Source organism: Salpingoeca rosetta (assembly GCF_000188695.1).
Source record: "Salpingoeca rosetta unplaced genomic scaffold supercont1.1, whole genome shotgun sequence".
In the NCBI taxonomy this organism is placed as follows: Eukaryota; class Choanoflagellata; order Craspedida; family Salpingoecidae; genus Salpingoeca; species Salpingoeca rosetta.
In genome coordinates this window covers 1,670,066-1,695,916 of record NW_004457740.1, presented here as the reverse complement: position 1 = coordinate 1,695,916, position 25,851 = coordinate 1,670,066, and the positions used below count along the sequence as shown (strand labels likewise).

The window sequence follows — 25,851 nt, the reverse complement described above, 5'->3', positions numbered from 1 at the left end:
CACACACACACACACACACACACACACACACACACACACACACACACACACACACACACACACACACACACACACACAAATCTCGGCTGGGGGGGGGGAGGAGGAATAACAGAGAGTTGCGCTTTCGTGGCAGTTGCCGCTTGCTGCTGCCGCCGCTGGCCGGTAGTCCTGTTCTTCTAGTCCTGCTGTGGGTAGAGCTTGTACACGGCCACTGGAACGAGCACGACCATGACGACTAGGATGGCCACGGCGCGCTTCCACATGCCGGGGCTGGTGAACGTTGTCCATGCGTTTTCGCGTCGCAGGAGGCCAATCACGCGGGCGTCGGCAACAGAGCTGCTCTCCAGCCGCGCCTGGTGCTCCATCACCGTCTGCAGCTGCGCATCGTACTTGGCCAGCACCTCCGACGAGTCCGCAGGCTCTCTGAGGTGGTGGAAACATGAGTGGAGGAAGATTGTGTTAATCGAGTCGTGTGTGTCTGTGTACTTGTGTGTGTCGACACATGCGTGTGTGTGTGTGTGTGTGTGTGTGTGTGTGTGTGTGTGTGTAGTTGTATGTGTGTGTGATGTGTATACACATGTGTGTGTGTGCGTGTGCGGTTGTTGTGATGACATGTGCGAGCTTGCAGTGACATGTGCGACCTTGCAGTGGTGTTTTGAGGGATAACTTACTCTTCGCTGTCGTGCTGGCTGTTGTCATCGTCCCCATATGATATTCTGGAGAAGGCTACATAAAATCACGAAAACAGCCACAAACAATGCACGACACAACGGCCACGTATCGAGGACATGTGAGCGCAATTTGACCTGGGGGGGGGGGTTTGACAAATTGGAGGATGACGACAAGACCGACGGCAACGATAAAGGAGCTGTGAGCATCTCCAACCACATCGGTCTCGCATCAGCCTCATTGTGTGAAGCGCGCCAACTTCATCATCCCACGTGCATTTCTGCTCACCTTCCGACGGCAGGGAGATGTTCGGGTTCTCCGTTGGCAGAAACGGTCGCTTGGTCGTGTATGTCTTCACACCTTCCTCCATGCCGTCCAAATCATCAAGGTTGGACTCTTGTACCGCTGCATACAAGTGCCCAAACCTCGATGCCGGCACTTTGATCACCTGTCACGGTGGCGCAAGTGTTCATGTGCGGGAATGATTGTGGATGTCGCGGGTGTTGGTTGACATGAGCGCATGGTCGTTGTGGCTGCCTTCGTACGTCGCACACAGCACACACGGCACCGCCTTTCTCCCCAAACAAAGACAGACAGACACAGCTAGCTGGACATACAGACACAGCTACCTGGACATATAGACACCGATACACACCCACACCAAAAAAAAAAAAAACAACTAACAAACACAAACAAACAAACACACACGAACAAACACAATTGGCGGCGCACCTTGCGCGCGTGCAGTTCTGCCTCGCCCCAAATGTTGTTCAGCCGCTTCAACTGATCCACCTGAGATCGGGTTCGCGCACAAAAAGCCAAGCATGTGAGCGGGAAGTACAACCAGCAACAATGACACAAACGACACAAACAACACATAACCTCCACCCACCCACCCACACACACACGCAAACAAACACCGCACACAAACACCGCACACACACACACACGCAAACAAACACAAACAAACAAACAAACACCCACACCCACACACAACTAGCCACGTTTGTTTTCTGTCATCAACTGACCGTTGTCCTGTACTGCAGAGCAATGCCGGTGAGTGTGTGGTGCCCTTCGACTTCGTGCAAGATGAACGTTGTGTTTGGGTCCTGCCCATATGCACTGGTTGTTGTGGCTGTTCTGGAGGCTGCGGCTGCAGACGAGGGGGAGCCGTGCTGCTCATCCTCCTGCTTCCACGGGTTGTGGTTCTTGCGAGACGTCAGGTTTCTCTGGAACACAGACATTTCTATCGAGTCGTCTCCGCCACCGCTGTGCCTGCGGTCGTCGTGACCAGTCCCACCCTGCTTCCACCGCCCACTTCCCCCGTTCTGTCCATGCTGCCGGTTCTTCCGGTTGTCCTGGGCATCTCCGCTGAACACAAAGTGCGCTTGTGTCTGGCGGTTCTGCACATATGCGTCGCGCGGCGGCGCGCCCCGCTCACCAAGCAACCGCTCCTGTGACATCGCTTCGGCACACCCGCGCGTCAAGAACAACGAGCAAACCAAACAACAAAGTACAAGGGCCAACAACGGCGGACGAGCGGAGGGAAGCAGCCGTGATGAAGGGATGTCAAGCAAGCGATGAAGATGTGCTGGGGGTGTTGTGATGTGATGACGTGAGAGTTGCTGGCTGGTGTTTGTATGTTGCGTTGACGAGGAAGTTTGCTGACGAGCCACACACAATGCGACACGAAGAAATTCATCCGCACGAAAAACCACTGGTTTCTTCCACGAATAGTCTTCGCTCGGTCGAAAATTCATGGGTGATTTTAATAAAATGAAGCACCGGATATGAGCAACAAGCGATGTGCTGCTCTCTGCCATGCACCACGGCAGACTTCCTCACATGGCACAAGGGCACACGCTTCGTGGTACACACGCACACGCACATTACGCCCTTGAAGCAGAAGAAGCATCTGATGTGGCGGCGACTGCTTATTTCTTCTTCTTTGGCTTCAGTCGTGTGCGGATAAACTCCTCCATGACTTTGATTTTCTGGTAATGGCAACGGTGATGATGGCAATGATGATGATGATAGTTGTGGTGGTGGTGGTGGTGAAAATGAGAACACGAGCCGCTCAGGACCACTGGTTTTGACAAGAACATGAGGAAGAGCACGTGTGGGTGCATGCATGTTTGCGTGTCTAACATTACCTGCTCTGCCCTTGCCATGGATACAAGGAGCTGGGAGCGCTCATCCTCCAATTTGCGCTGTATCTGCGAAGTGAACGTCGTCAACGCATCGGCAGCCTGAATCTCGCAAATGCAATGTGCAATATGTTTGTGTGCGCACGTGTAAGCGCATGTGTACAGACAAATGTGCACACATGACACACCATTACACCATTGCTGTCTTGGTGTAGCTGCCCGGCATTACGTTGTGGTGTCAAGTACAGTCGCGACAGAGGCAGCGCACACATCGCACCTTGCCGTCAGCTTGCCCCTTGCCTCCTCCACTCGTGGCCAGGGACAGCGCATGTGCTCCTCGCAGCGCCTTTCGCAGGCGGATAATCTGCAATCACGCGCCAACCACTGCCTCGTCAACAACGCACCTTTTCACGCACAACCGGAGATAGGCCGAAAGAGACAGGGCGACAGAGAGACAGAGAGAGACAGAGACAGAGAGAGACAGAGAGACAGAGAGAGAAACAGAGAGAAGAGAGAAAGAGAGAGACAGAGACAGAGAGAAGAGAGAAAGAGAGACAGAGACAGAGAGACAGAGACAGAGACACACACATTCACACACACACGCTCAAACACACACACACACACACACACACACACACACACACACACACACACACACACACACACACACACACACACACACACACACACACACACACACACGAACCTCTGCGTTCTCGTCCAGCTGCGCCTCTTCAAAGCGGTGGGCGCTGGGAACGGGGAGATCGTTCTCCTCACACAGGTCACGCAGGCCACGATAGACGCCAACAAGGCGCCTCAAGCGCGCCGACCGCTGCAGCAGCTGCTTCTCCGTGGTCTCCATGCGAGCCCTCAGCTCGTTCACTCTACAACCACGCGCGTGTACGATTGCACACGGGTGTGTGCATGAGAGCGTTGACATTAGCGTACCATGCCAAGCACATTCACAAACACACACATACTCGCAAACATTCACTCGCTTCCTATTCTCTCCTTCTTCACGCACGCACACACACACACTCTCTCACTCTCACTGCCTTACTCTTGTTGGTATGTGGCCGCCTGGTCTTGCAGCGTTTGGTCGAGCTCCTGTTTCATTCTGTCACTGCCGTCACCACCAGCGTTGTTCTTCGTCATCCACGTCGAAAACTCCTTCACATGCTGCACATCAGCGAACATTGTGCGAGTGAACATGGTGTGGGGTGTGTGAAAGACCTTGGAAGAGTACATGAAGCATGGCTTCTTGCTCAATGAACACACACAGACAGACAGACAGACAAGCACACACACGCACAGACACACGCAAACACACACACACACACACGCACACACGCACACACACACACACACACACACACACACACACACACACACACAAACCTTCTCGAGGCGCTTGCGGTGGTCGCGAACAAATGCGTCGTGTGCCGTTGCCATACGCTTGTTCTCCTTCTGCAACAACTCAAGCTCTTGCTGCACAGATCTGAGCTCCTGTCGCAGCTGCAGCCACACACAGCCCAAGCAGCAGCAGCAGCAACAATAACATGGTGACGACAAAACACGTGGAATCAACACACACCTGCACATCAGCACAAACAGCGGCAGCGAGCCATTGGAACACCACATGCATACAAGGCATGAACGGGGGCGTGCACACAGCCCAATAGTGTGCCAGGCATCGGTTGTGTGTCACCTCTTCAACACGCCGCTCCTTTGCGGCTGCATTTCGCGGTCGCAACGTAGCCTGCAATGACGACGACGACGACGATGGTTTGTTCGTTGTGTCTGTCGTTGACACGGCCTGCACGTCACCATCCTAAATGCGCGTACATATGTGCGTGCGTGCATGGGTGTGTGTGCGTGCGTGCATGTGTGTGTGTGTGTGTGTGCGTGAGCGTGAGCGTGTGTGTGCGTGTGTGTCGGATCCCCTGCCTTGGTTGTGCAAGGACGACACAGAAAAACAGGCCAGGTGCACCACACCACCGTGTCATCAACCACATGACATGGCCGCGCACCTTTGACTCGATGCGCGTGCGTTGAAGAATCATGGAGGCAATCTCCTCCCCTTGCTTTTCCGTATTGTTCACAGCAGTCTGCACAAGGCACCAAGCACACAACAATATTTACACGGACAACACAACGGCGGCGATGGCAGCGTGCATGGTTGTCACTTCCTCACAACCACGCATGCTGTCGCAAAACACGGCACGTGTACATCAACGCCACCCACACCCACCCACACGCGTGCACACCCACACACACCCACACACACCCACACACACCCACACCCACACACACACACCTGTGTTGCTTTTTTGAATGCTGCTGGGTCGTGTGGATGCCCCTCCAACGTAACAATTTGTTCTGCGAGCGCGTCGCGGTCTTGCAACAACTTCATCTGTGCGCGCGCGCGGGTGTGTGTGTGTGTGTGTGTGCGTGCGTGTGTGTATGATTCCCGCTGAGGCCGGAATAGTACTCAGCATAGGAAAAGCAGAAGGCGCGGCGATACCTTTGACTTGACGAGCGTCGCAATCTTGGCGCGAAGACGGATGGAAAAGTCCTCCTGCCGACACAATGCAGCCGCCAGCCCGTGTGTAAACACACGAAAAAGAGTGTGGGTCGACAAGTGGCAAAATGAACCAACACACGCGCCGTGCTCAGATGCAATCATGAATAAGTCAGATATGCAGATGGAACTGACATCGAGGGCGAGTGTGCCGCTCTTGAGACTGGCGATTTCACGCTGCCTGCTCTCAAGCTCCCCCTCCAGCGCTGTCACGTTGTCCTAGCACGATGACACGGATGCATGGGTGGATGGGGTCATCGCATGTGGTGCAACAGATGAGCCTGCACGTGCGTGGAGAATGCGAGGAAGCGGAGACGCGCTTGCATACTTCCATAAACACACACACACACACACACCATACGCAGATTCAAGGGTCAGCACGAGAACCTGTAGGTCTGCGATGGTCTGCTGCAGTTGTTCTTCGCGCGCAACAGAGGCGTCCAAGTCTTCCTCAAGCGACGAGATCTGAACACAAACACACACACACACATACACACGTACGCTCAGGTTGTGTGATTGAAACAACAACACACGCACTCACACAAGTACAGAGACGAAGTAGTGACAAAGGGAGCGGAACATTTGTTTCTCAACCTAACACGAGGAAGCGTGATGTACCTCCACACACACACACACACACACATACCCGGGACTTGTCCTCATGCGCACGCTTTTCGGCGTCAGCTGTCGTCTGCGCATGCTCAAGTTGCATCTCCAGCATCGCCTTTGTTAGCAGCAGCCGCTCTTCCTCGCTGTTGAGCACATGTACGCGCATAGACGCAGAAGCAAACACAAACAGGTACACGTGCATACACGAGTGAGCCGCCAGCACTGCCACGGAAAGGTAAACAGATGGCCAGACAGACAGCCAGGCACATGCGCATATGCGACGAGCATCACCTGTCCAAGAGCTGAGCGGTCAAGTCTTTGCGTTCCGCCTCTTCCCGCGCAATGGTTGCCTGGGCCGTCTGCAGCCGGTTGTTGAACTTGGAGTTCAAATCCTAGTGTGTGGATGTGTGCGTATGTGTGTGGGTGAGTGTGTGTATGTGTTTGTGCGTGAGTGTGTGTATGTGTGTGCGTGAGTGTATGTGTGTGTGTGTGTGTGTGCGTGTGTGTGTATGTGTGTATGTGTTTGTGCGATCATTACGCATCGTGTGGGAAGAAATCACAGCAACTCAACACCCGAGAAAGCACCTTTGTCTGGCAGAGTTCAAGTCCACCCACGCACGCATGTGCACCACACAATAATCATGCACGGTCCAGCCACCACCAGCACCACCAGCACCACCACTGCCGCTGCAACTGCTGCGAGCGAGGACCTTGAGCTTGAGGATTTCGAGGTTTGATTCAACGAGTTTTGTCTCGGCGTCGTGCTCCTCTCCACCCGAGAGACCCATCTGTTCACGGGCGTGATGATGACACATGTGCAGTCAGTCTGATGGCGCAAGATTATGAGCACCAAGCGCAAACCAGCTGGCTGGCAAGGCTGAAGAAACAACCACGCTAACACACACACACACACAGGCACGTGTACAGAGTTGCGTTCACGATAATCTCACGCACGTCTCTGAGGAGGCCTGATGTTGAATTTTTCAGGGAGAGCATGGTGGCCCGAAACGACTCCACGAGACCGCGAAGATTGGACTGGTTCTGCACGGGATAGTTCTTGATCTGTTGCCACACACACACACACACACACACACACACACACACACACACACACACACACACACACACATGCACATGTACAAACACATGCACAGAATGAGAGCAGCAGGGCGTGGCAGCAGGTCATGCGCTTACCAGTGTCAACGGATCCAGAGCAGGCATTCAGGCAGGCAACACAAGCGCGCCGAGACACCTTGTGCACACAGAGTGCTGACGCTGCATTCATGTGTGGGCGCACCTGGCGAAGATGAACGCACAGCCTGAGGTACTCTGGCAGCTGAGCAGTCATGGTTTCCTGGATGTGCGCAATGGCCGCTGTCTGGCAGTTGTTTCCCATTGTGTCGGCAATCAGCCGCGTCATGATGGACGAGTCAACAATATCTGGCAACTACACCAACAGCAGGCGAAAGGCGCACGTGAGCACACGCATGGTGACAGCGGGACAGGAGGGGACAAACGCGAGCACAACACGCTCTGCTTGTCATTCATGCACGTGACAAACCTGGTGTCGCATGTCTTGCGATGCATGCGCCTCAATCAATCGCGCACAGGCCACGGGGCCCTGGATGGGCGAATGGACCAAGGAGACGCGGCAAACATAAAAAAGTGAGACACGTGCTTGCACACACACACACACACACACACACACACACACACACACACACACACACACACACACACACACACACACACACACACACACACACACACACACACACACACACACACACACACACACGCACACATTGGCAGGAAGCTTGCGCTCATCTCGAAGATGAGTAGAGGGGTGCTTGACAGAGAGACACCCATAGCTCTTCACACAAAACACACAGCACCCGCCACCAGCAACAGCAGGACCACCACCACACCATCACTGTCCCCGCCCCATTGTGGCTGTGCAGCAGACCTGAACCACGTGTGCGCCGTGGGTGAGACGTGCGCGCGTTGGATCGGCGACAACAGCGTCCACAACGGGAAGCACAACTATACGACACACAGCACGCATGTCGCCCTGGGACAGCTGGTGGTGTGGCATGGCGCAGGGCGGTGAAGGGTGAGCGGTGAAGGGTGAGTGTGCGATCAAGACGGTAGCATGTCATTTGCAAGACACGCTGAGACAACAGGTGGCACGTTCTTTACAGTCAAAGGCATCAAAGCCGTGAACACAAAGATGTACACACACACACACACACACACACACACACACACACACACACACACACACACATTGATGTGGAAGCAGAAACAGCTGCGATGGCGTTTAGCGGAATCCGAGGTGCGCTCCGCAAACGCAGTCTTGAATGCCGCCATGCACGCGCCCGCACCTCGCACCTGATGCACACCACGTGTACGCATGCTCATGGGTCAACCTGCACGCGACGTGTCGAGAGCAGATGCATCCGAGCACCCGCCAAAACACATGCACACACATGCACACAAACATGCGCTCACACGCATGCACATACGTGCACACAGATATGCACACAACGCTCGCCAAGCACAAGCATGTTGCGCACCTGGTTTGTCGAGATGTCACGAATGGTCCAGCCTGCGTCCGGCGTTTCGACGACACGCAGCCCCTTCGCCTCTGGTGCCAGCATGTCACGCACTTGCTCTGCATACACCTCAAACGAGGATACCGTCACTGCAAGAAAACAGACATGTCAATTGTAAGCGAAACGAGAAAGTCATGGGCCACGAGAGGTGCAGAGGGTGTTGGCCCCCTTGGGCCTGTGTTGATGGTGACACAGGGGAAGGGTGTGGTTCGACTGGTTTGTCTCTAACTCACTGAGGAAGGCTTGCTCGTCGCTCAGGTACGCAAAGATATCCTGAATAAAATGCTGCATCAGGCCACGGCCTCCGCTTGCATCCGCGCCGGGGCCATCACCTGAGGAACAAACGATAGTGATCAGGAGGGGGGCAGGCACCGTCGGCACCGCAACATCAAGGCAGTGAGGCGTATGTAGGAGATGCACAGGAAAGAAAGAGGTGCAGGCAAGAAAGAGGTGCACGAAATAGAGACGTGCAGGCAAGAAAGAGGTGCAGGCAAGAAAGAGGTGCAGGCAAGAAAGAGGTGCAGGAAGAGAGACGTGCAAGCAAGAAAGAGGTACACGAAATAGAGACGTGCAGGCAAGAAAGAGGTGCACGAAAGAGTGATGCACACACACGCACACACACAAACGACCGCAGCACATCGTTTACAGGTGGCAGTGAACACGATCTACACAGGACAAGGACCTGATCCCGTGAGGCTTGCCGTGACATGGGCGTCGCTTCCCTGGTCCAGCAGGATGAGGGCTGTGTTGAAACCTCGGGTGAATGACTTGACGATGGGACGGCAAACCTTGTGGTACACGGTGTCAATCGGTGTTGCGGCATCGAACAAGCGGTTGAATCTACACTGCTCGTGCCCTGCACAGCCACCACAGCAGCCACAGCAGCGACAACGCACGCCATTTCAACGGGCAAAGCAAGTCAGACTCTGATGAGCTTGTTGCTTACAAGCACCCAAACTACACACATCGGAGCGTAAGATTTCCACAGACAGACAGGCAGGCAGGCAGACAGACAGACAGACAGACACAGACACACAGACACAGACACAGACACACACACACACACACGCACACACACACACCTGCTGAGATGGAATCGCCATGTGCCTCGATGCGACCCCTTGTTCGCTGGCCAGCATCGCGCCCACCACTACCACCACTCACCAGCCGGCCAACCACAAGCACGTTCATCCTGCCCCAGTCCTCACAAATGATGCTTCTTGCTTGCTTGCTTGGCGACTGTTATTTATTGATTTTGTGGTGTTGCAGACAGCTGTGCGGGGATGATGGCAGCGATTCGCGTTAGCGGTGGTGCGCGATGGCTTCGGCTGGCGTCCACTGGCGTTGCCACGACGAGAGCCACCACAGTCGGGGTCGTAGCGGGCTGGTCAAGGGGCGCTGTGGGTACAGGGCAGAGGTGGGCTGTGCCGGCGTCGCTGGCGGCGTGTGCGCGCATCGCAGACCACGGCATGATGGCTCGCTTCTTGCGCACGTCCACAGCTGCCTTGTCACGTGGGATGGTTGTTGATAACGACGGAACAAAGCTTGGAGAGATGAGTGTTGAAGAAGCAAGAAAGCTTGCTCACCAGCGGAACCTGGAGTTGCGGCTCGTTCACAAGGCACCCCGCCACTCAAATAAGCCAGCCTTGGATGTATACCGCCTCGTTGACGCCAACCGTGAACGCAAGAAGCAAGAACAGGTGTATGTGTGTGTATGTGTGTGTGTGTGTGTGTGTGTGTGTGTGTGTGTGTGTGTGTGTGTGTGCTCTCGTTTCTGTACATGTGTGTGTGTGTGTGTACGAACACATGCAAGCGTGCACATTTAGCAGCTGTGGTCGCTGGTCACTGCTATCCCCACATCCTTGTCATCTCTCTGCCCTCACACCTGCTTTGGCATTTGACATTTGGTAGCGTGAGAGGCAGCAGGCAAGGCAGCGACGCGAACGTGCGCGTCAAGAAAAGGAACTGGCAAAGCTGACCAAAGAGGTCCAACTCTCTGGTAAGAAGCCCACCGGGCTGTGCCCGCCATCACGGCATGCTCTTCCCTTCCCCTCATTGCGCACCCACCCACCCACACACGAACACTTACGCATGCACACACATTCGCGCGTGTTCGTGGCGCCGTGGTTCACGCTTCGTCCGTGCACTGGACCGCGCGCACCCTGCTTGGTTTCATTCGCTCATGTTCCTGCACGGGCGCTCGTGCTGTGCTTGTAACCCAACAGCATGGTGTGGTGAACACGACCTGCAGGTCAAAGTGAAGCAAGCACACAAGTTCCTGAGTAAGGGGTTGCGAGTGCGTATCGTCATCAAGCATCGGCGTGGCCAGAAACTCGACAGAGACGTACGCTGCACTGTCATGTCTCACTGCTGCTGAGCGTGTTTGCCTTGCTGTACGTGTTGGAAAGATCATGTGAACCTCATCCCGCGTGCACTGCGAAACCGTGTCTCCTCCACTTACACCTCACACGCTTGTGTGGATTTGCGCTGTGGTCGTGCTGCGTGTACAGCAACAACAACAAGTGATTCATCAGGTACAGGAGCAGCTGGCAGATGTGGGCATTCCCCACGATGCACGGCAGCAAGGTCGGTCGTGGCGCTGAGCGGCAGACTGTGTCCTTCATGCGACACAAGGCGTCACACACACACACACACACACACACACACACACACAGGCACACAGACACACACACACACAGGCACACAGACAAACACACCACACACACACGCACAGGCACGCGCACACACACGCACACATACACACACACGCACAGGCACGCACAGGTACACACAGACAAACAGACACACACACACACACGCACAGGCACGCACACACACACACACATACACACCCACGCACACACATACACTCACACCTCCCTCCCCCGCTCATCACTGCCTGGCCATTCCTTTTGCTCAACCACCGCAGGCGCTTTCATGGTATCCATGATTGACCCTCGCCCTCCCTCCGATGACGACGACGGCGAAGTTGATGATAGGGGAAGCGGCAGCTCGCAATGACATTCACGCGTGTTGTTCTGTGTTGTGGTGTGTGTGTGATATCTTCGAGTCGTGTTCAAGTTACATTCCATTAAAGATATGTGTGCCCAATGTGTCACGTTTATGTACAGCCCAGCTGTTCACCGTGGACGAGCAAAGCAATGGATGGCTGGTGAAGTACAACACACACACACACACACACACAAATTCATGGATGCTCCTCTCTTGGTAGCGGCCCTGTTGCGACCGTGGCCTTGTTTATGCTCCATCGTGAGCACACACCAGCATTGCGCACACGCTGCCTGGCCTGAGCGGTTGGCATTGCTTCACACCAACATTCCATTCCAAAAACATTGCGTCCGTCTCCTGCAACCACGCACATGCGTGTCAGAGACAAGGTGTAAGCAAGCCAACACGAGCCAGGGATGCTCAACACACACACACAGACTCCAGCGTGGACTTGAGGCACGGGATTTGACGCATGCACACACCTTGCAGGCGCCGCCCACGGTGCCAGCCCATCCGTTGCACCATTGCAGCACATCCCAGTCATGCCTGCGAGGTGCAGTGGCGTTGTTACAGACACATGAAAATGCATGAACATACGCGCACAACAGCGCGCGCACACACACACACACACTCCACACACACACACACACACACACACACACACACACACACACACACACACACACACACACACACACACACACACACACACACACACACACGCACACATTCCACACACACACACACACACACGCACTCTGTCGGTTGCCGGTCGGTGTTTGCGGCGCTGCATCGCGGCGAGAGCAGGCGGATGGCAACACAGCCATCGCTGGTCGCGCCCGTGTTGTGCTTCTTGCGATCCAGAGGGCCCACGTGCAGCAACTGCACATGCGGCGGCAGCGGCGGACGCGTGCGCGCGTGCAGCTGTGCGGGCAGGCCATCCATCTCCTGTTCAAAGGCATGGGACGTGACAGGCGGGCTGAGCACCGCGCTGGCAAACTGCCGCTCGCGCGCCACAGCATCCGGTGATGTTGATGTGTGGGTGGGCAGCGTCTGCAACCACAGGTCGTGCACGGCAAAGGAAGGGTCATCCAAAGGCTCAACAAGACCGCGCTCATCGTCAACACCGGGGCGGCGGTGGAAGCCAAGCTCAAGCCCGTCCACCTGACCACAACACAAACAGTAACAGCGAGGCACCGTGGCAGAAGAGCGGCGTGTGTGTGCGAGTGTGTGTGAGCAAGTGTGTGTGTGTGTGTGTGTGCGTGTGTGTGAGCGAGTGAGAGAGAGAGAGAGAGAGAGAGAGAGAGTGTGTGTGTGTGTGTGTGTGTGTGTGAGGAGTTGAGGACAGCGAGACCCAGTGCAAGGAAACAGCAAGAGATAGAGATCGTGTGTGGAAAGCGAGTCAACAACGCACAAAGGATACGGCACCGGTTGGGTGGGACGAGACAGCCATCAGCTGTTGCGTCATGCACGACTGTCCCGCCATCACGGGCACTGGCATGTAGTTCCCGTTCACGAGCCTGAATGGGTCGGGGCACACGGCAGCGCGTGCATGCGAACGTGTGTGTGTGTGTGTGTGTGTGTGTGTGTGTGTGTGTGTGTGTGTGTGTGTGTGTGTGTGTGTGTGTGTGTGTGGTTTGTCTTGACGATGGAGTGTGCCATTGAACAGCAAACCCAAAGCACCCACCCACATCAACTGCAACGACATCATTCAACCCCCAACCTGTGCATGACATGACGGTGATGCTCACGGACAACGAGATCATCCGTCCACAGTCCATTTGTAGATGGGATGCAGTAGTTGATGCCAATCCTGTCAACTCAACTCGTGGCAGCAGCATGAGGCGTAGTTGCTCCATTCTCACGTGTGTGAGAAGCAGAGCATATGTTCCCAAACATGCTTCTGCAAGCATGTTACCACACAGACACAGACACACACACACAGACAAACACACACAGACATACATACAGACAGACACACAGACATACAGACAGACAGACAGACACACAACGCACACATACCGGGTGGAGAGTTGAGAAAAGCGAGGCAGGGAACCGGCAACCCGAAGCTGCAGCCCAGCAGTCTCATTGCCAACATGCACTTGCCGAAGTTGCTGTGCACGATCCAGCGATGCGCACAAGTACATGAGTGGAGTGTAAAGGCAATACAGACACAAGGGAAGCAGGCTGCAACTCAACGTCGCAATCTCAACACACACACACATAGTGTGTAGTTTCTTTCAGCTGGCAAGCGGTGGGTGGCAGATACGCACCACGTGATGATGAGCGCTGGTGGAGATGTGGAAACGCGTCTGCAGCGGCCCTTGCTGCACGACAATATGCGACGTGTTGATAGGTATCGGTCTGCACGCAGGTCGGGCGATGGATGATGGTGATGTGACATGATGACTACAAGTGGCGCTTACTTCGCACAACAGCAGCGCATCCCCATCTGCACACGCAAGCGCGTGCTCTCAGTCAGTCACAAACACACGCAAACACATGCAAACACAAGCGCGTGCTCTCATTTCGCACACCCACACCCACACTCACACCCACACTCACACTCACAGTCACAGTCACAGTCACACTCACACTCAAACCCTCCCTCTCCCTCACCACCACACTCACACCCACACCCACACGCAGGCATGACAACAACAATGCAATTTGCCACAAAACCTTGATTGGATGGACTGGGCGAGGAGCAGCCAGAGGCCAAACGCAATCGGGATGTGCAGGGATGCGTGAATGGCCATCCACAGCTTGTCAAGTGTCGCAACAACAACAGCACAGGCTGCGCCCACAAACAGCATCGTCACATGCGGCTGATCCACGCTGATTCTGCACCATCAACATGCACGCACGCATCACGTCAACCAAGTATGGCCCACAGTGAAAAGGCAAAGTATGCACAAAACACAGCGAGACGCAGCACCAGTGCACACATGTCGACTACGTGTGTGTCCCCACATTGGCGCGTACATGTAGAGGAGGAGGTGTCGTGGCAGCAGTCGCGGCAGTAGGAACAGCACGCTTCCGATGATCACACCACAACCCGTGGCCAACACAAGGTCTCTTCGCAATTGTCGCATTTCTGAGTGGTAGCAGCGCCACAAATAGGCAGGACATGTGTGATCAAAGTCAGTGCACGCAGGTATATCACCAAGCGAGAGGGAGGACGCGAAATGGCCAGTCGTGAGCGTGGCTCACGCGTGCGCTGGTCATGCAAGGTGTCAAAATCGCATTGCTCACGAATGGATGGGCGACGGCGCAGGAAGGAGAAGAGCGCACGCACGACGCGCAGCGGTCGTGGGCCAGCGACAATGTCCCAGAAGCTGCGACTGAAGGAATCGAACAATCGGTGAACGACACAGCACACAGAGTACAGGCACAGCACACAGATGAGAGGCAGTCCACACGAGCAAGAATGAAGGACCAAGGATGAAGGAAGGCGTTTCATGACACGCCCGCGTGTGTCAAGTTGTGTGTGTGTGTGTGTGTTAAGTTGTGTGTGTGTGTGTGTGTGTGTGTGTGTGTGTGTGTGTGAAAAAGGCCAACAAGTGTCACTCACTACGGTGCAAATGGTCTTCAGCTGTGGCGTTTGGTGTTACACTGACCGTAATGTGGTGACGGTGATGATGACCTTTGCAACGAGGAGAATCGGCAGCAATGCAAATCCCCATCCAAACCCAATCCACACCATCACGAATGTGAGGAGATATGAACGAAAGATGTACGCGCCTGACGAATAAGTTTCTGCAGCAAGAAAAGAGGGGAGGGGTACGGTATGTAGCGGTTGAGCAGTGATGATTTGTACTCATGGGGATGGGGAGATGGAAACAAGGGACTGCGCTGCACGAGGTACAGAGTCAATGCAGCACACGTGGTGAACCACCACAAGGGGCGTTGATGTATGCATCATACCCATGTCTGCTGCCAGATATTCGCGAAACTGAATCGTGTATGCCTCGTTGGCGGATACGCCATCCTGGCTACCGGCCTGTCAGTTCATGCACAGGCAGTCACAGCTCATGAGAACACCAACAACAACAACAGCCAGAACAACACCTCAGGCAATACAACACACGCAAACTTACACACACACGCACGCACACCCATTCACACCCATTCACACCCATTCACACACACACACACGCATTCACACACACACACACACGCATTCACACCCATTTACACACATTCACACGCATTCACACACACACACACACACACGCAACCGAAGCATGCCAGCGGGAATGACCTGGTGGCGACGGAGTGTGCGGTGGACTTCAAGGGCGCCGTGCGAGCGTGTGTCAATCGCCATGGTGTGCGTTGGCGTTGTGATTGACACGTGGCCGCGTGTCTCCGTTTTGACACTGGAGACAAAGCATGGTGCACTGCACTCGCTGACGGACGCGTCAGAGACGCAGATGGTCGTTGTTTGCAGCGGCTCAAGCACCATGGCCACCAACACCTCCACCACCTCCACGTCTTCACTGGGCTGCGAGCGCTGTCTGGGTCGTGCGTTGCCAGCGTTGGCCTTCTCGTCTTGAGCTGTCTTCCTCATTGTCTGCTGACGGCGCACACGGTCGTTCAGGGTGGGCCTGAAGAGAAGCGAGGGCTTGTGTGGTTTCGCCTCGTTTGGCACTGACATCGGGACTCCCAACAGCACCATATCGTCATCTTCACTGAACAAGCGTTGCGCCCGGCCACCAGCCCTTCCCGCGCTCGCTGCTCGTGCCTCTCGCTCCGTAACGGTGGACGCGGCGGCTTCACATACGCTCGTCCACAGCACCTGACACTGCAGCTCGCTAGTGGTGGGAGCATCGCGTACACACAGCGTGCGGCCCACTCTCGACGCAACGAACAGCGGCACAGTGCGATTGACGCGCCACCCAAGCGGGTTGGTGACTGTGACGCACGGGCGCGCTGCGGCTTGCCCGGGCCGGCGTCGTGTCCATGTGCAGCAGCGGAGCTTCGCTCGCGTCCTCGTACGCGGTGTGCACGGCCTGCAGTTGGGCAATTGACGACAGCAATAGAGAACAAAAAACCCAGAGGACGATCGCGCTAGTATCGTTATTCCTTCTATAAACGTTTTTATGACATTTCCTTTTTGACATTATGGCGTATGCTGCCACGACCACCGAGATCGATTTGAGTATGTGATTTGCAGTTGTGTAAATACTTAGTGTGTGTGTGTGTGTGTGTGTGTGTGTGTGTGTGTGTTGCGGGTGCGTGTGCGTGTGTGCGTGTGTGTGTGTGTGTGTGTGTTGCGGGTGTGTCATGTGAACATGTGAGTGTGGTGGGCCAAAGTGTAGATGAGGTATGGTGTTGAATCAAAGAATCAGCACCAGTGCCTTGAACACAAACAAACAGACAGACACACGCATAGACACACGCACACACTCGCACGCACACACGTGTACGGGGACAGCACCTGTGATCGAAGGTCTGCGAGCTTGGCGAGGCCTTTCAGGCGCCAGTGTTGGGGCTGAGACGATGCGGCTGAGGCAAATGGAAGATGTTGCAGTGCAGTGGCCGTAGTCGCCGCCTCTACTTGGTGTTGGGCTCGAACGATTAAACGCTTGAGCGTTGGCCGGGACCAGTAGAACCTAATCATCCAGCAGGTACCCGATGGCACGGGAGTGAACATGTGTGTGTGTGTGTGTGTGTGTGTGTGTGTGCGTGTGTGCGTGCGTGTGTGTGTAGCTATTTGTGTTTGTGTAGCTATGTGCAAGTGCACAGCACATCTGACCACAGTAGCAACAGCACTGTCGTGGACAACAAGTACCAGAACAGCAAGCGCACCCGCTCCAGTAGTTGTCGGTGGTCTTGTCCTCGTATGGAAAGAATCCTTGCTGGTGAACAATCCCTTTCATCTCTGTAAACCGTGCGTTCACAGTCAAGGATGCGCTTGTGAGTTGCTCGGTTCGACAGAAAGTTTGGTTCACGACGGACGTTGCCATCGTCACGCAAGGAGATCGCTCGTCGGTCAAGTGTATCCAGACACATGCATTCAACCGACCAAGGTGTGGACGGGTGGCGCGAAAGTAGCGGGATGGCGTGCTCAGGCTGCACGTCACACCCACTGCCTCCTTATTGGTAAGTGCTGCACATGACATGCAGTGCAGAAAGAGGACAAATTGGAAAAAAAAGGCACAGCATACGTACTGTGAAGACGATGAAGGGTGGAAGGTGGGGAGCTGCGAGCAAAGCAAAGGCCAAGCCAAAATACACGCACACGCACACACATACACACACGTACACACACATACACACACATACACACGCGTACGCACATAGGTCAGGAGACATCAACAAGCAAGCAACCGGCACGGCACGCATGGTCTTGCTCATGCTCACCACAGAGGCGTTGGATGTTGGAGAAAATGCGCGAGGCCTGGCTTGAAAAGCTGTTGGGATATTAGCACATGCCGGCGATGGCAAGCAAAGTTTCAATGCCGCAACACAGGGCACATAGAGCAAGCTGCAACACTGAAGACAGAACACAGGGGTGTGGAGATGCAAACACAAAAACATAAACACGCAAACGCACGAACAACGAGACATCATACACAGCGATAGGACACGCACACCCAGAGGCGTGAATATGCCATGCACGGGCAAACACACCTGAAATCATCCCCAATGAGGAGGAGGATGTTGCCTGAGATGTATGATGAAGACCGCTCCTTTGCGATGCGCACCAGCTCCTGCACCGCTGCCCGTGTCACGCGAAAACCTTGGGCAGACAACGGCAACCAATGGATGCAACACACGTGAGCACACGTGCTACCAACGCCGACTTTGTGCTGCGTGGAATGATTGGCCGCGTGCACCTCGTCGAGAAGACGTAAACGAATGTGGAGGCGGGGAAGCCGTTGAAAAGCGAATCAGGCAACGTCAGTGGCGCACGTACGTGGATCGATGAGACGCAGGGAGCGGGGACAGTCGTAGTGGTCAAACAGCATATGCGCAGCAACATGCCCATCCAAGGCATGGGTCTGACAACAAGAAAGGGGTGTGCATGTGGATGTGTGTGATGTGTGTGGGTGATGTTCCGTGCGCGCGTGCGTGTGGATGGTCGTGCACACGTGCATACCTGCATATTTGTGTGGGTGGATGCATTGTGGGTGGTCGTACACACGCGCGCAGATTCATCTCTGAGTGTGAGCATGTCTTTTGAGCGTTGTTGTGTTGTTGCGAATACCTGCCAGTAGAAGTCCAGCTTGTGATCGGCTTTGAACCTCGCCTTGATGCTGTGGTGCACTCGTCCGATGATGACATGCTCATACCTGCACGATCGAGGCGGTGGCACAGCAGGTGCGTGATCGTGTCATGGAATTGCGAGAGAAGAAGCAAGAGTAACAGAGGACTTGTGCGAAACACACGGGGCATCACAGGCGTGTTGATGATTGGCTGCCTCACCCCATGGCTGAAAAAATGCCAGGCGAAGCAGCAGCATAGCCGAATGGATCGAGCTGGCACGCTGTCCTTGGTCGAATACCAAACTCTTCCTGCAAGTACATCAGCCCTGCCAGTGACACGCGAGTAACAGCGGTTCCGGTAGTTGTTTTGGAAACGAGACAAAACAAGGTCATCGTCAGCGGCACAGGGCTGCGCTTGGCGCACGTCTGCAACTCAAATCTGCAGACACACACACACATACACACGCGGACATGTATGCATACACACATACACACACAGACACACACACGCAAACACAGAAACAAACACACACACATACAAACAAACAAACAAACAAACACACACACGCACGAGCGCCCACCTTGATCGTGAATGTCCATGATGGGTTCGATGCGCGAGGCTGCTTCATCGTGAGAGACCAAACCACCAGAACAGAACTCCAGTTGCCCCGATGCAACCACGCTGTGTGTGAGGTGCCTCCAGGGCGTGCCCGTGCCTTGTGTTGGGGCCGTCTTCTCCCCTCGTTGAGCAAGCCAACGCCGCAAGAACACCGTCTCCGTCCACATGAACGTCCGCCTCCTGTCCTCGTGCAATGCCAGCACCACCCCTTCCAAGATGCTGTTCACCTGTCGCGTGCATGTGAATATGAGCGAGACGAAGCGGCATGGATGGGGCTGGTAGACATGGGCGCACAACTACAGGGAGGTAGTGGGGAAACGTGCGCAGAGGGAGAGAGAGACAGTTGACAGGTGACAGTTGACAGACAGACAGACACACACACACACACAGACACACACAGACAGACACACACAGACACAGACAGACGGACACACACACAGACACACACCTTGCTTTGGTACTGATCGAGAGTTGCGAGCCAGCCATGATCAACATGGGAGTGTGGAACAATGTGAACGTGGATATGTTCAGTGGCTCCTGCTTCAATCGGCGTGCCCGGTTCTCCTTCTACGCACGCCACCACCACCACCAACAACAATAGCAGCGATGTCACCAACACTGCAACAGGCAGCCGCCAACCACGTGCAGCATCCCCCGTCAGCATCGTCGTCAGCGCTGATATTCCCTGCTGCCAGTTTTTTTCGCTGTCCTCCTTTGCAGTTTTGTGTTGTGTGCGTGTGATGACAGATGTGTAGTAGATGTGTGACATGACAGTTGAGAGACCACACATTCACTCCTGCTCCGTGTCACGATCACCGTGATTGATTTGACACCAAATGTGTGTAATTTGGGATCCTCTTCTCGTTACGCTTCCACCATCACATACAGAGACGCGGTCAGGAGGCCGCAGGAAGGATGGATGGAAACGCAACAGCAACAGTCGATCAACAGGGTAGGGTAGGAAGGAAAGCAAAGGGGAAGAAAAAACAACGCAACCAACACACACACTGCAGCACTGTCAACAAATGGAGACAGCGCATGCAGTGTGGTAACTGAACACACACACACACACACACACACAACGCAGCACACACACTGCAACGCTGTCAACAAGGACAGCGAGTACAGTATGGTAACTGAACACACACACACGCCCACTCATGGAAGCATGGACCTTACCCATGCCTCGTACACAACTCCATACTTGCAATGTCAAAGCATACAGTTCATGACCCTCCACGTCATCAAAATGCGATACGTGAAGGACATGAGCTTGACGCTGTGGCACGAACAAGAATGAGAAGGGTTCTAGGCAACCGTTGGGGAGTATGTCCATGCTTCAACGCTCACTCACAACAAAAAGAAACGAGGAAGGATCGAAGAAGAGGATTCAACCAAAGGAAACAAGCATGCGGTCACAGTTGTGATCCACACGCAAAGAAGAAGGGGGTGGATTGACGTGAGGTCAATCCTGTTTGGCCCGCTTGGTGGACGGGACGTCCGTGTCGTCGACGGGCGAGCCAAAAGCCAAGCGAGTGCGGCGGACGGCCTGCGAGTACTTTGGGTCGCGCTTGACACCTTTGGGCACCATGCGCTTGATGGCGTTGTACTGGGCGCCGGAGATGTAGTTGATGATGTTCTGGATCTCATTCTTGGAGTTGCACTGCTTCAGGATGTACTGCAAAGTGCCCTTCTCGCGCTGAGTCGGCGAGCGGTTGGCCGCGACGAAGCGCATGATACGCAGGATGTTGTCTTTGTCAGCGCAACCGAGCTGATCGCACAGGAGCTGCAGACGACGCACAAACTCGGTTGAGGCCAGTGCAGCTAGCAGGGAAGCAACGTGCTCCACAGGGCCGTCCAGGACTGGAGGTGTACGCGACACTTCGGGCTGGGCTGGCAGCTGGTACTGGGGTGGCAGCTCGGAGAAGATGGATTGGAGGTGGGCCAGGCTGTGGACCAGGCTGCCATCTGCGTTCGATGGAAAGCCTGTGATCTCGTGCAGGATGAAGCGAGCAACAGCACGAAGGTTGACGCCTGCTTCCACGTCGGCAGGGCGCTTCTTGCGGGAGACATGTCCGTCCTTGTTCTTCTGTTGCGCGCGAACGAGAAGCACTTCACCGCTCAGCCACGCCAAACATGGAATGATTTCGAGAAACTCGGACGAAAAGCGAATGTTGTGTGGCGGTGCCTGCAGCTTGGCCACCAGGTCCACCTGGCCTTCGGGTGCTGCCATCAGTACAGCTAACTCCAAATCCGCCACGGTCGGTGGGAACGGAGCTTGAGGGCTCGCCTCACTGCTGCTGCTGCTTGTCGTGCTGGCCGGAGACAAGGGCGAAGAGAGCCACGCCGTACTCGAAGTCGGCGTACTTGGTGTCGATGACATGTCGTCATAGACTTGATCCTGCGGCGTGAACGTGGGCGTGTAGGCGAGCTCTCGGTCTTGCTGCGGCATGAAGAAGCCAGGCGCTTGATCCTGCGGCGGCTGCGTGTAGGCGAGCTCTCGGTCTTGCTGCGGCATGAAGAAGCCAGGCGCTTGATCCTGCGGCGGCTGCGTGTAGGCGAGCTCTCGGTCTTGTTGCGGCTGCATGTAGGCGAGCTCTTGGACCTGTGCCGTTGGCTGTTGCGGCGACGTCATTGGCGGAATGAGCGGCGTAGTAGGTGTCACCGGTGATGGGGCTTCACAACTGGAGAAGGGTCTGCCGCTGGAAACAGAAGAACCATCAGACAGGGACTGCTGCAGGTGCTGGTCACTGGGCATGAAGAGCTGATCAACGTCGTCCACGTCGTACGGCAGGGAAAAACGCAGACCTTCAGCTTCTCCAGCAAGCAGGGATGGAGAGCCTTGGGTGCCATCAGTGCCGTCGACGTTTGGCTGTCCTTGCTGTGCTGGCTGTCCACCCATCATGGGTAAGTCTGAGCTGTCCGCAAAGGCAGCATTGGGGATGGGTGCCTGCAGGTCGCCTTGGAAGAGGTCTGCCAAAGACGGTGGAAAAGCATCGAGAAAGCCATCGGGCCAGGGCTGCTCCATCTTGATGTTGGTGCTGGTGCTTTTGGGGATGCGTGATGTATCTGTGGGTACGCGCTCTGTCTCTCTGTCTCTGTCTGCAAGCCTGCAGGACGGCGGCGGCGACGACGACGGCAGATGGCAGCAAAGCCGCAAATGAAAAAATGGCCTGCGACGGAGTGGTTGCTGGATCCACCGCAAGGGAATTTTTGTTGCCCTTTGTTCCTTGTGGCTTTTGTCGTTGGCTTCTTTGTTGTTTTTTTGGGGTTGTTTCTCCCATCCGCCGAAAAATTATCCAGTGTCAGTGCCACTCCCTCGTCAACATCTTCCAGTTTATTTCCGCAATGACAAAAATAAACGTCACATCATGTCACATCACATCAAATCCAAACCGACGAAAGAAAAAGAAAAAGAAGCAACGATGCAAAAAAGACACCAAAAATTGTGGTCGTCACCCTTCCCTTCCTTTCCTTCACGAGGCGTCTGGGGTGACGAGGGCGGCGAGGACGTCGCTGAGGGACACAATGCGCAGGAGGTTGCCTTGCTCGTCCTCCACGTAGATGCGGTGGATGCGTGAGATGGACATGCGCTGCACCACAATGTCCATGGTGGTGCTGGTCTTGCACGTGATGGCAGGCACCATCTCGTCACGCACTGTCGGAGGAAAGGGTGTTTGGGTTGGTTGTGTATGTGCGTGTATGTGCGTGTGCGTGTGTGCGTGAGTGTGAGTGAGCGAATACCACCACGAGTACAAGCAGTCAAACATGGACAGGTGTGTCCTCACAGAACTAGCCCATCAACAACTTAAACAACAACAACAACAACAACAACAACTTAAACAACAACAACAACAACAACTACTTAAATAACTTAAACAACAACAACTTAAACAACAACAGCAACAACAACTACTTAAATAACTTAAACAACAACAACTACTTAAATAACAACAACAAACACCGACGACGACGACACACCAGGGCGCACGCAAGCACACAAAACAAAACGGCACGCACTTGTATCTGGGACAACGGTGGTGAGGAATTCGGTGACGGGCCGCTTGAGGGTGCGGTAAGAGGCAGGGTTGCTGATGAGGTCGCGGAGACTGCGCACACTCACATTGCCCAAGATCCGGTTCTCATCGTCAAGCACAGGCATCGCAGACACCTCCTGCACCCAAAAGCCAAGGACAGGGGATGGGGAAGAGAAATGTGAGTGTGTGTGAGTATGTGTGTGTGTGTGTGTGTGTGTGTGTGTGTGAGTGTGAGTATGTGTGTGTGTGTGTGTGCGCGCGCGTGTGAGACAGAGAGAGAGAGAGAGAGTGCGTGTGTGCATGTGTGTGTGTAAGCATGTGTATGTGTGCGAGTGAGTTTTTGCGTGCGTACGTGTTGATGCACAATGATGCTGCCAGCTCATACAAAGAAACACCCAGCCCCCACTCATCATACAACGTACGCACATGTGCACAGCACTCACACGCAGCACAAGTAGTATTACACAACACATCACACACCAACATCCCCCCAACACACACACACACACAAAACATACGTGCTTTGACATGTGCTCAAACGCATCGATGGTGGTGCATGTAGCTGGGCAAGAGACGATGGTGGAAGGGGTGGCCAGGCGAATCTCGCGCAGGGACTTGTTGATGACGGGCTGCAGCTTGGGCAGGTTATCTGCCAGCACGCGCACGACGGCGCTCTGGGTGATGAGGTTGACAATGTTGTTGTCGTCATCCACCACAATCACGCGATGCACGTTCATCGTGCCCAGCAGCTTGCATGCATCCAGCAGTGAGCCCTTGTGCGACACAAGCTCCATGTCCTCCTGCAGATACAGGCCTACACGGACCACACAGAGTGCACACATACAGATACACAGACACGCATGTGCGTGAGACAGCTGAAATCTTGCGAGCGCAGCACGAGCAGACGCTGCTCGCAATCAACCACACGACTGGGCAACGAGGTACAAGAGGCAGAGGAGCGGTAATGTAACATAAAACAAAACACACAGAGAGAAACACAAGCACACTGGCCCGGACGCAACCATCATGCACACAAACGGACAACAGGCATACGGGCAGAAGCAAAGACGCACAAAACACATCCGCTCTGACTCTTGTCGGGCTCACCACGCGCACCTACACAGACTGTCGCACTCACACACACACACACTCCTTTTCGCGCCTCCTTCTCTTTCGTTCTCATGCACGGCCTCGTCTTCTCTCATGTCTCTCTGTCACATTTCAAGGACGAACTTGGCTGGGATTTGATTGGCTTTTGCACAATGGCGTCCAGGGCGACCAGGTCCTCCAGAACAGTGCGCTTGTCCTTGACGTTCGCCAGAGGGTGAAGGATTGTCCGCAGGATCGCGGACATGTCGATCAAGCCGACACAGCTGCGAGTATGATCAATGCATGAATGTGTGTGTGTGTGTGTGTGTGTGCGTGTGTGCGGGTGTGCATGTGTGTGTGTGTGTGTGCAACATCCACGGTGAGTGTCAGTGAAGGGGTTGCGCAGATGGGGTCGCCACCTCACACTGTGCATCCAACTTGTCGAACAACAAGGGCGTACGTCAACAAAACTAGAGACAGATGAACGGTGGGATCAAAGCATTTTGACAGCAGCAGCATGCGCGCACCCACACATGGAAATGCAAACAACGGCCACCGAAGAAGATCCACATGACAGACAGACGACAGATGGACAGACATTGACAGAGATACACAGACAGACATTGAAACACACACACATCCACATCCACACAAGTGCACACATCCACATCCACATCCACATCCACATCCACACACACACACACTCTCTCTCTCTCTCACACACACACACACACACACACACAAAAGAGGCGCTCACCTTCCATCGTCCGAGAGCACGGGGGCGCACAGGATGTCGTTGGCAGAGAGCGTCTTGAGGGCAGATGCAATGGTGTCTGTTTCCTTCACTGTGATGATTGCTTCAGGCGCAGGGAAGTTGGAGAGCGGATAGCTCTTGAGAAAAGCGATCGCTGTGCCAGCCATCTCGGAAGGTCTGTCGCTTCTTGTTTCCTCGACTTTTGCGTACAACAGCAGACAGGTGGTGCGTCGCTTGTTCCGTTGGGGGGGGTCTGTTCACCTCGATCAAGTTGCTTGAATCAACAACAAGGGGCTGTGATGAAGGGATGAAGGGTTGCTCGTCTTGCTTCTCTTGCTTCCTGCTTGTTGCTTGCGTCTTGTCGTTTTGTGAGTGTGTGTGACTGTGAGTTGAGTTGCAGGAGAGAAGAAAAAAAAAATAGCGAAGCAAGAAAACTGTCACGTTTGACGTGTGGGTGAAAAAGTTGAAAGTCTGAGGTTGGAATCCTACCCTCCTGCTGTTTTTTTATTCT

The 25,851-nt window shown here is 54.6% G+C and overlaps 6 protein-coding genes across 6 annotated transcripts; 1 reads left to right on the top strand and 5 right to left on the bottom strand.

The window, feature by feature from the left end:
- Nucleotides 1-176: 176 nt before the first annotated feature.
- Nucleotides 177-2,132, bottom strand: PTSG_00383 (uncharacterized protein; the record flags this gene model as incomplete). The annotated part of the gene is made up of 5 exons (XM_004998875.1): nt 177-423; nt 672-726; nt 958-1,117; nt 1,402-1,461; nt 1,698-2,132. 5 exons carry the CDS (start codon nt 2,130-2,132, stop codon nt 177-179), a joined length of 957 nt encoding a protein of 318 aa, XP_004998932.1.
- Nucleotides 2,133-2,385: 253 nt separating this feature from the next.
- On the bottom strand, nt 2,386-9,859 carry PTSG_00382 (uncharacterized protein). The gene is made up of 24 exons (XM_004998874.1): nt 9,704-9,859; nt 9,304-9,477; nt 8,855-8,953; nt 8,583-8,710; nt 8,293-8,397; nt 7,973-8,086; nt 7,568-7,627; nt 7,304-7,453; nt 6,961-7,068; nt 6,717-6,794; nt 6,298-6,398; nt 6,044-6,149; nt 5,785-5,862; nt 5,533-5,616; nt 5,341-5,394; nt 5,134-5,229; nt 4,847-4,924; nt 4,525-4,647; nt 4,215-4,331; nt 3,877-3,995; nt 3,523-3,700; nt 3,094-3,180; nt 2,823-2,918; nt 2,386-2,663 (listed from the first exon to the last, which is right to left on the bottom strand). The coding sequence occupies exons 1-24, from the start codon at nt 9,810-9,812 to the stop codon at nt 2,604-2,606; spliced, it is 2,502 nt and encodes an 833-aa protein (XP_004998931.1). The 5' UTR covers nt 9,813-9,859; the 3' UTR covers nt 2,386-2,603.
- Nucleotides 9,860-9,870: 11 nt separating this feature from the next.
- PTSG_00381 (uncharacterized protein) lies at nt 9,871-11,732 on the top strand. Its single transcript, XM_004998873.1, has 5 exons — nt 9,871-10,321; nt 10,533-10,620; nt 10,847-10,965; nt 11,132-11,207; nt 11,551-11,732. The coding sequence occupies exons 1-5, from the start codon at nt 9,905-9,907 to the stop codon at nt 11,640-11,642; spliced, it is 792 nt and encodes a 263-aa protein (XP_004998930.1). The 5' UTR covers nt 9,871-9,904; the 3' UTR covers nt 11,643-11,732.
- Nucleotides 11,733-11,879: 147 nt separating this feature from the next.
- On the bottom strand, nt 11,880-20,207 carry PTSG_11582 (uncharacterized protein; the record flags this gene model as incomplete). Its single annotated transcript, XM_004998872.1, has 24 exons — nt 19,909-20,207; nt 19,423-19,687; nt 19,062-19,167; nt 18,844-18,928; nt 18,553-18,637; nt 18,267-18,375; nt 17,997-18,046; nt 17,659-17,742; nt 17,442-17,514; nt 17,071-17,245; nt 16,556-16,642; nt 15,895-16,206; nt 15,558-15,633; nt 15,251-15,389; nt 14,886-14,974; nt 14,616-14,727; nt 14,313-14,474; nt 13,904-13,994; nt 13,653-13,744; nt 13,354-13,443; nt 13,045-13,150; nt 12,388-12,794; nt 12,113-12,176; nt 11,880-11,987 (listed from the first exon to the last, which is right to left on the bottom strand). The coding sequence occupies exons 1-24, from the start codon at nt 20,122-20,124 to the stop codon at nt 11,880-11,882; spliced, it is 3,183 nt and encodes a 1,060-aa protein (XP_004998929.1). The 5' UTR covers nt 20,125-20,207.
- On the bottom strand, nt 20,196-22,653 carry PTSG_11581 (uncharacterized protein). The gene has a single exon (XM_004998871.1). It carries the CDS (start codon nt 22,486-22,488, stop codon nt 20,926-20,928), a length of 1,563 nt encoding a protein of 520 aa, XP_004998928.1. The 5' UTR covers nt 22,489-22,653; the 3' UTR covers nt 20,196-20,925.
- A 126-nt stretch (nt 22,654-22,779) lies between these two features.
- On the bottom strand, nt 22,780-25,757 carry PTSG_00378 (uncharacterized protein). Its single transcript, XM_004998870.1, has 5 exons — nt 25,344-25,757; nt 24,731-24,870; nt 24,016-24,311; nt 23,481-23,634; nt 22,780-23,118 (listed from the first exon to the last, which is right to left on the bottom strand). Exons 1-5 carry the CDS (start codon nt 25,505-25,507, stop codon nt 22,937-22,939), a joined length of 936 nt encoding a protein of 311 aa, XP_004998927.1. The 5' UTR covers nt 25,508-25,757; the 3' UTR covers nt 22,780-22,936.
- Nucleotides 25,758-25,851: the final 94 nt, after the last annotated feature.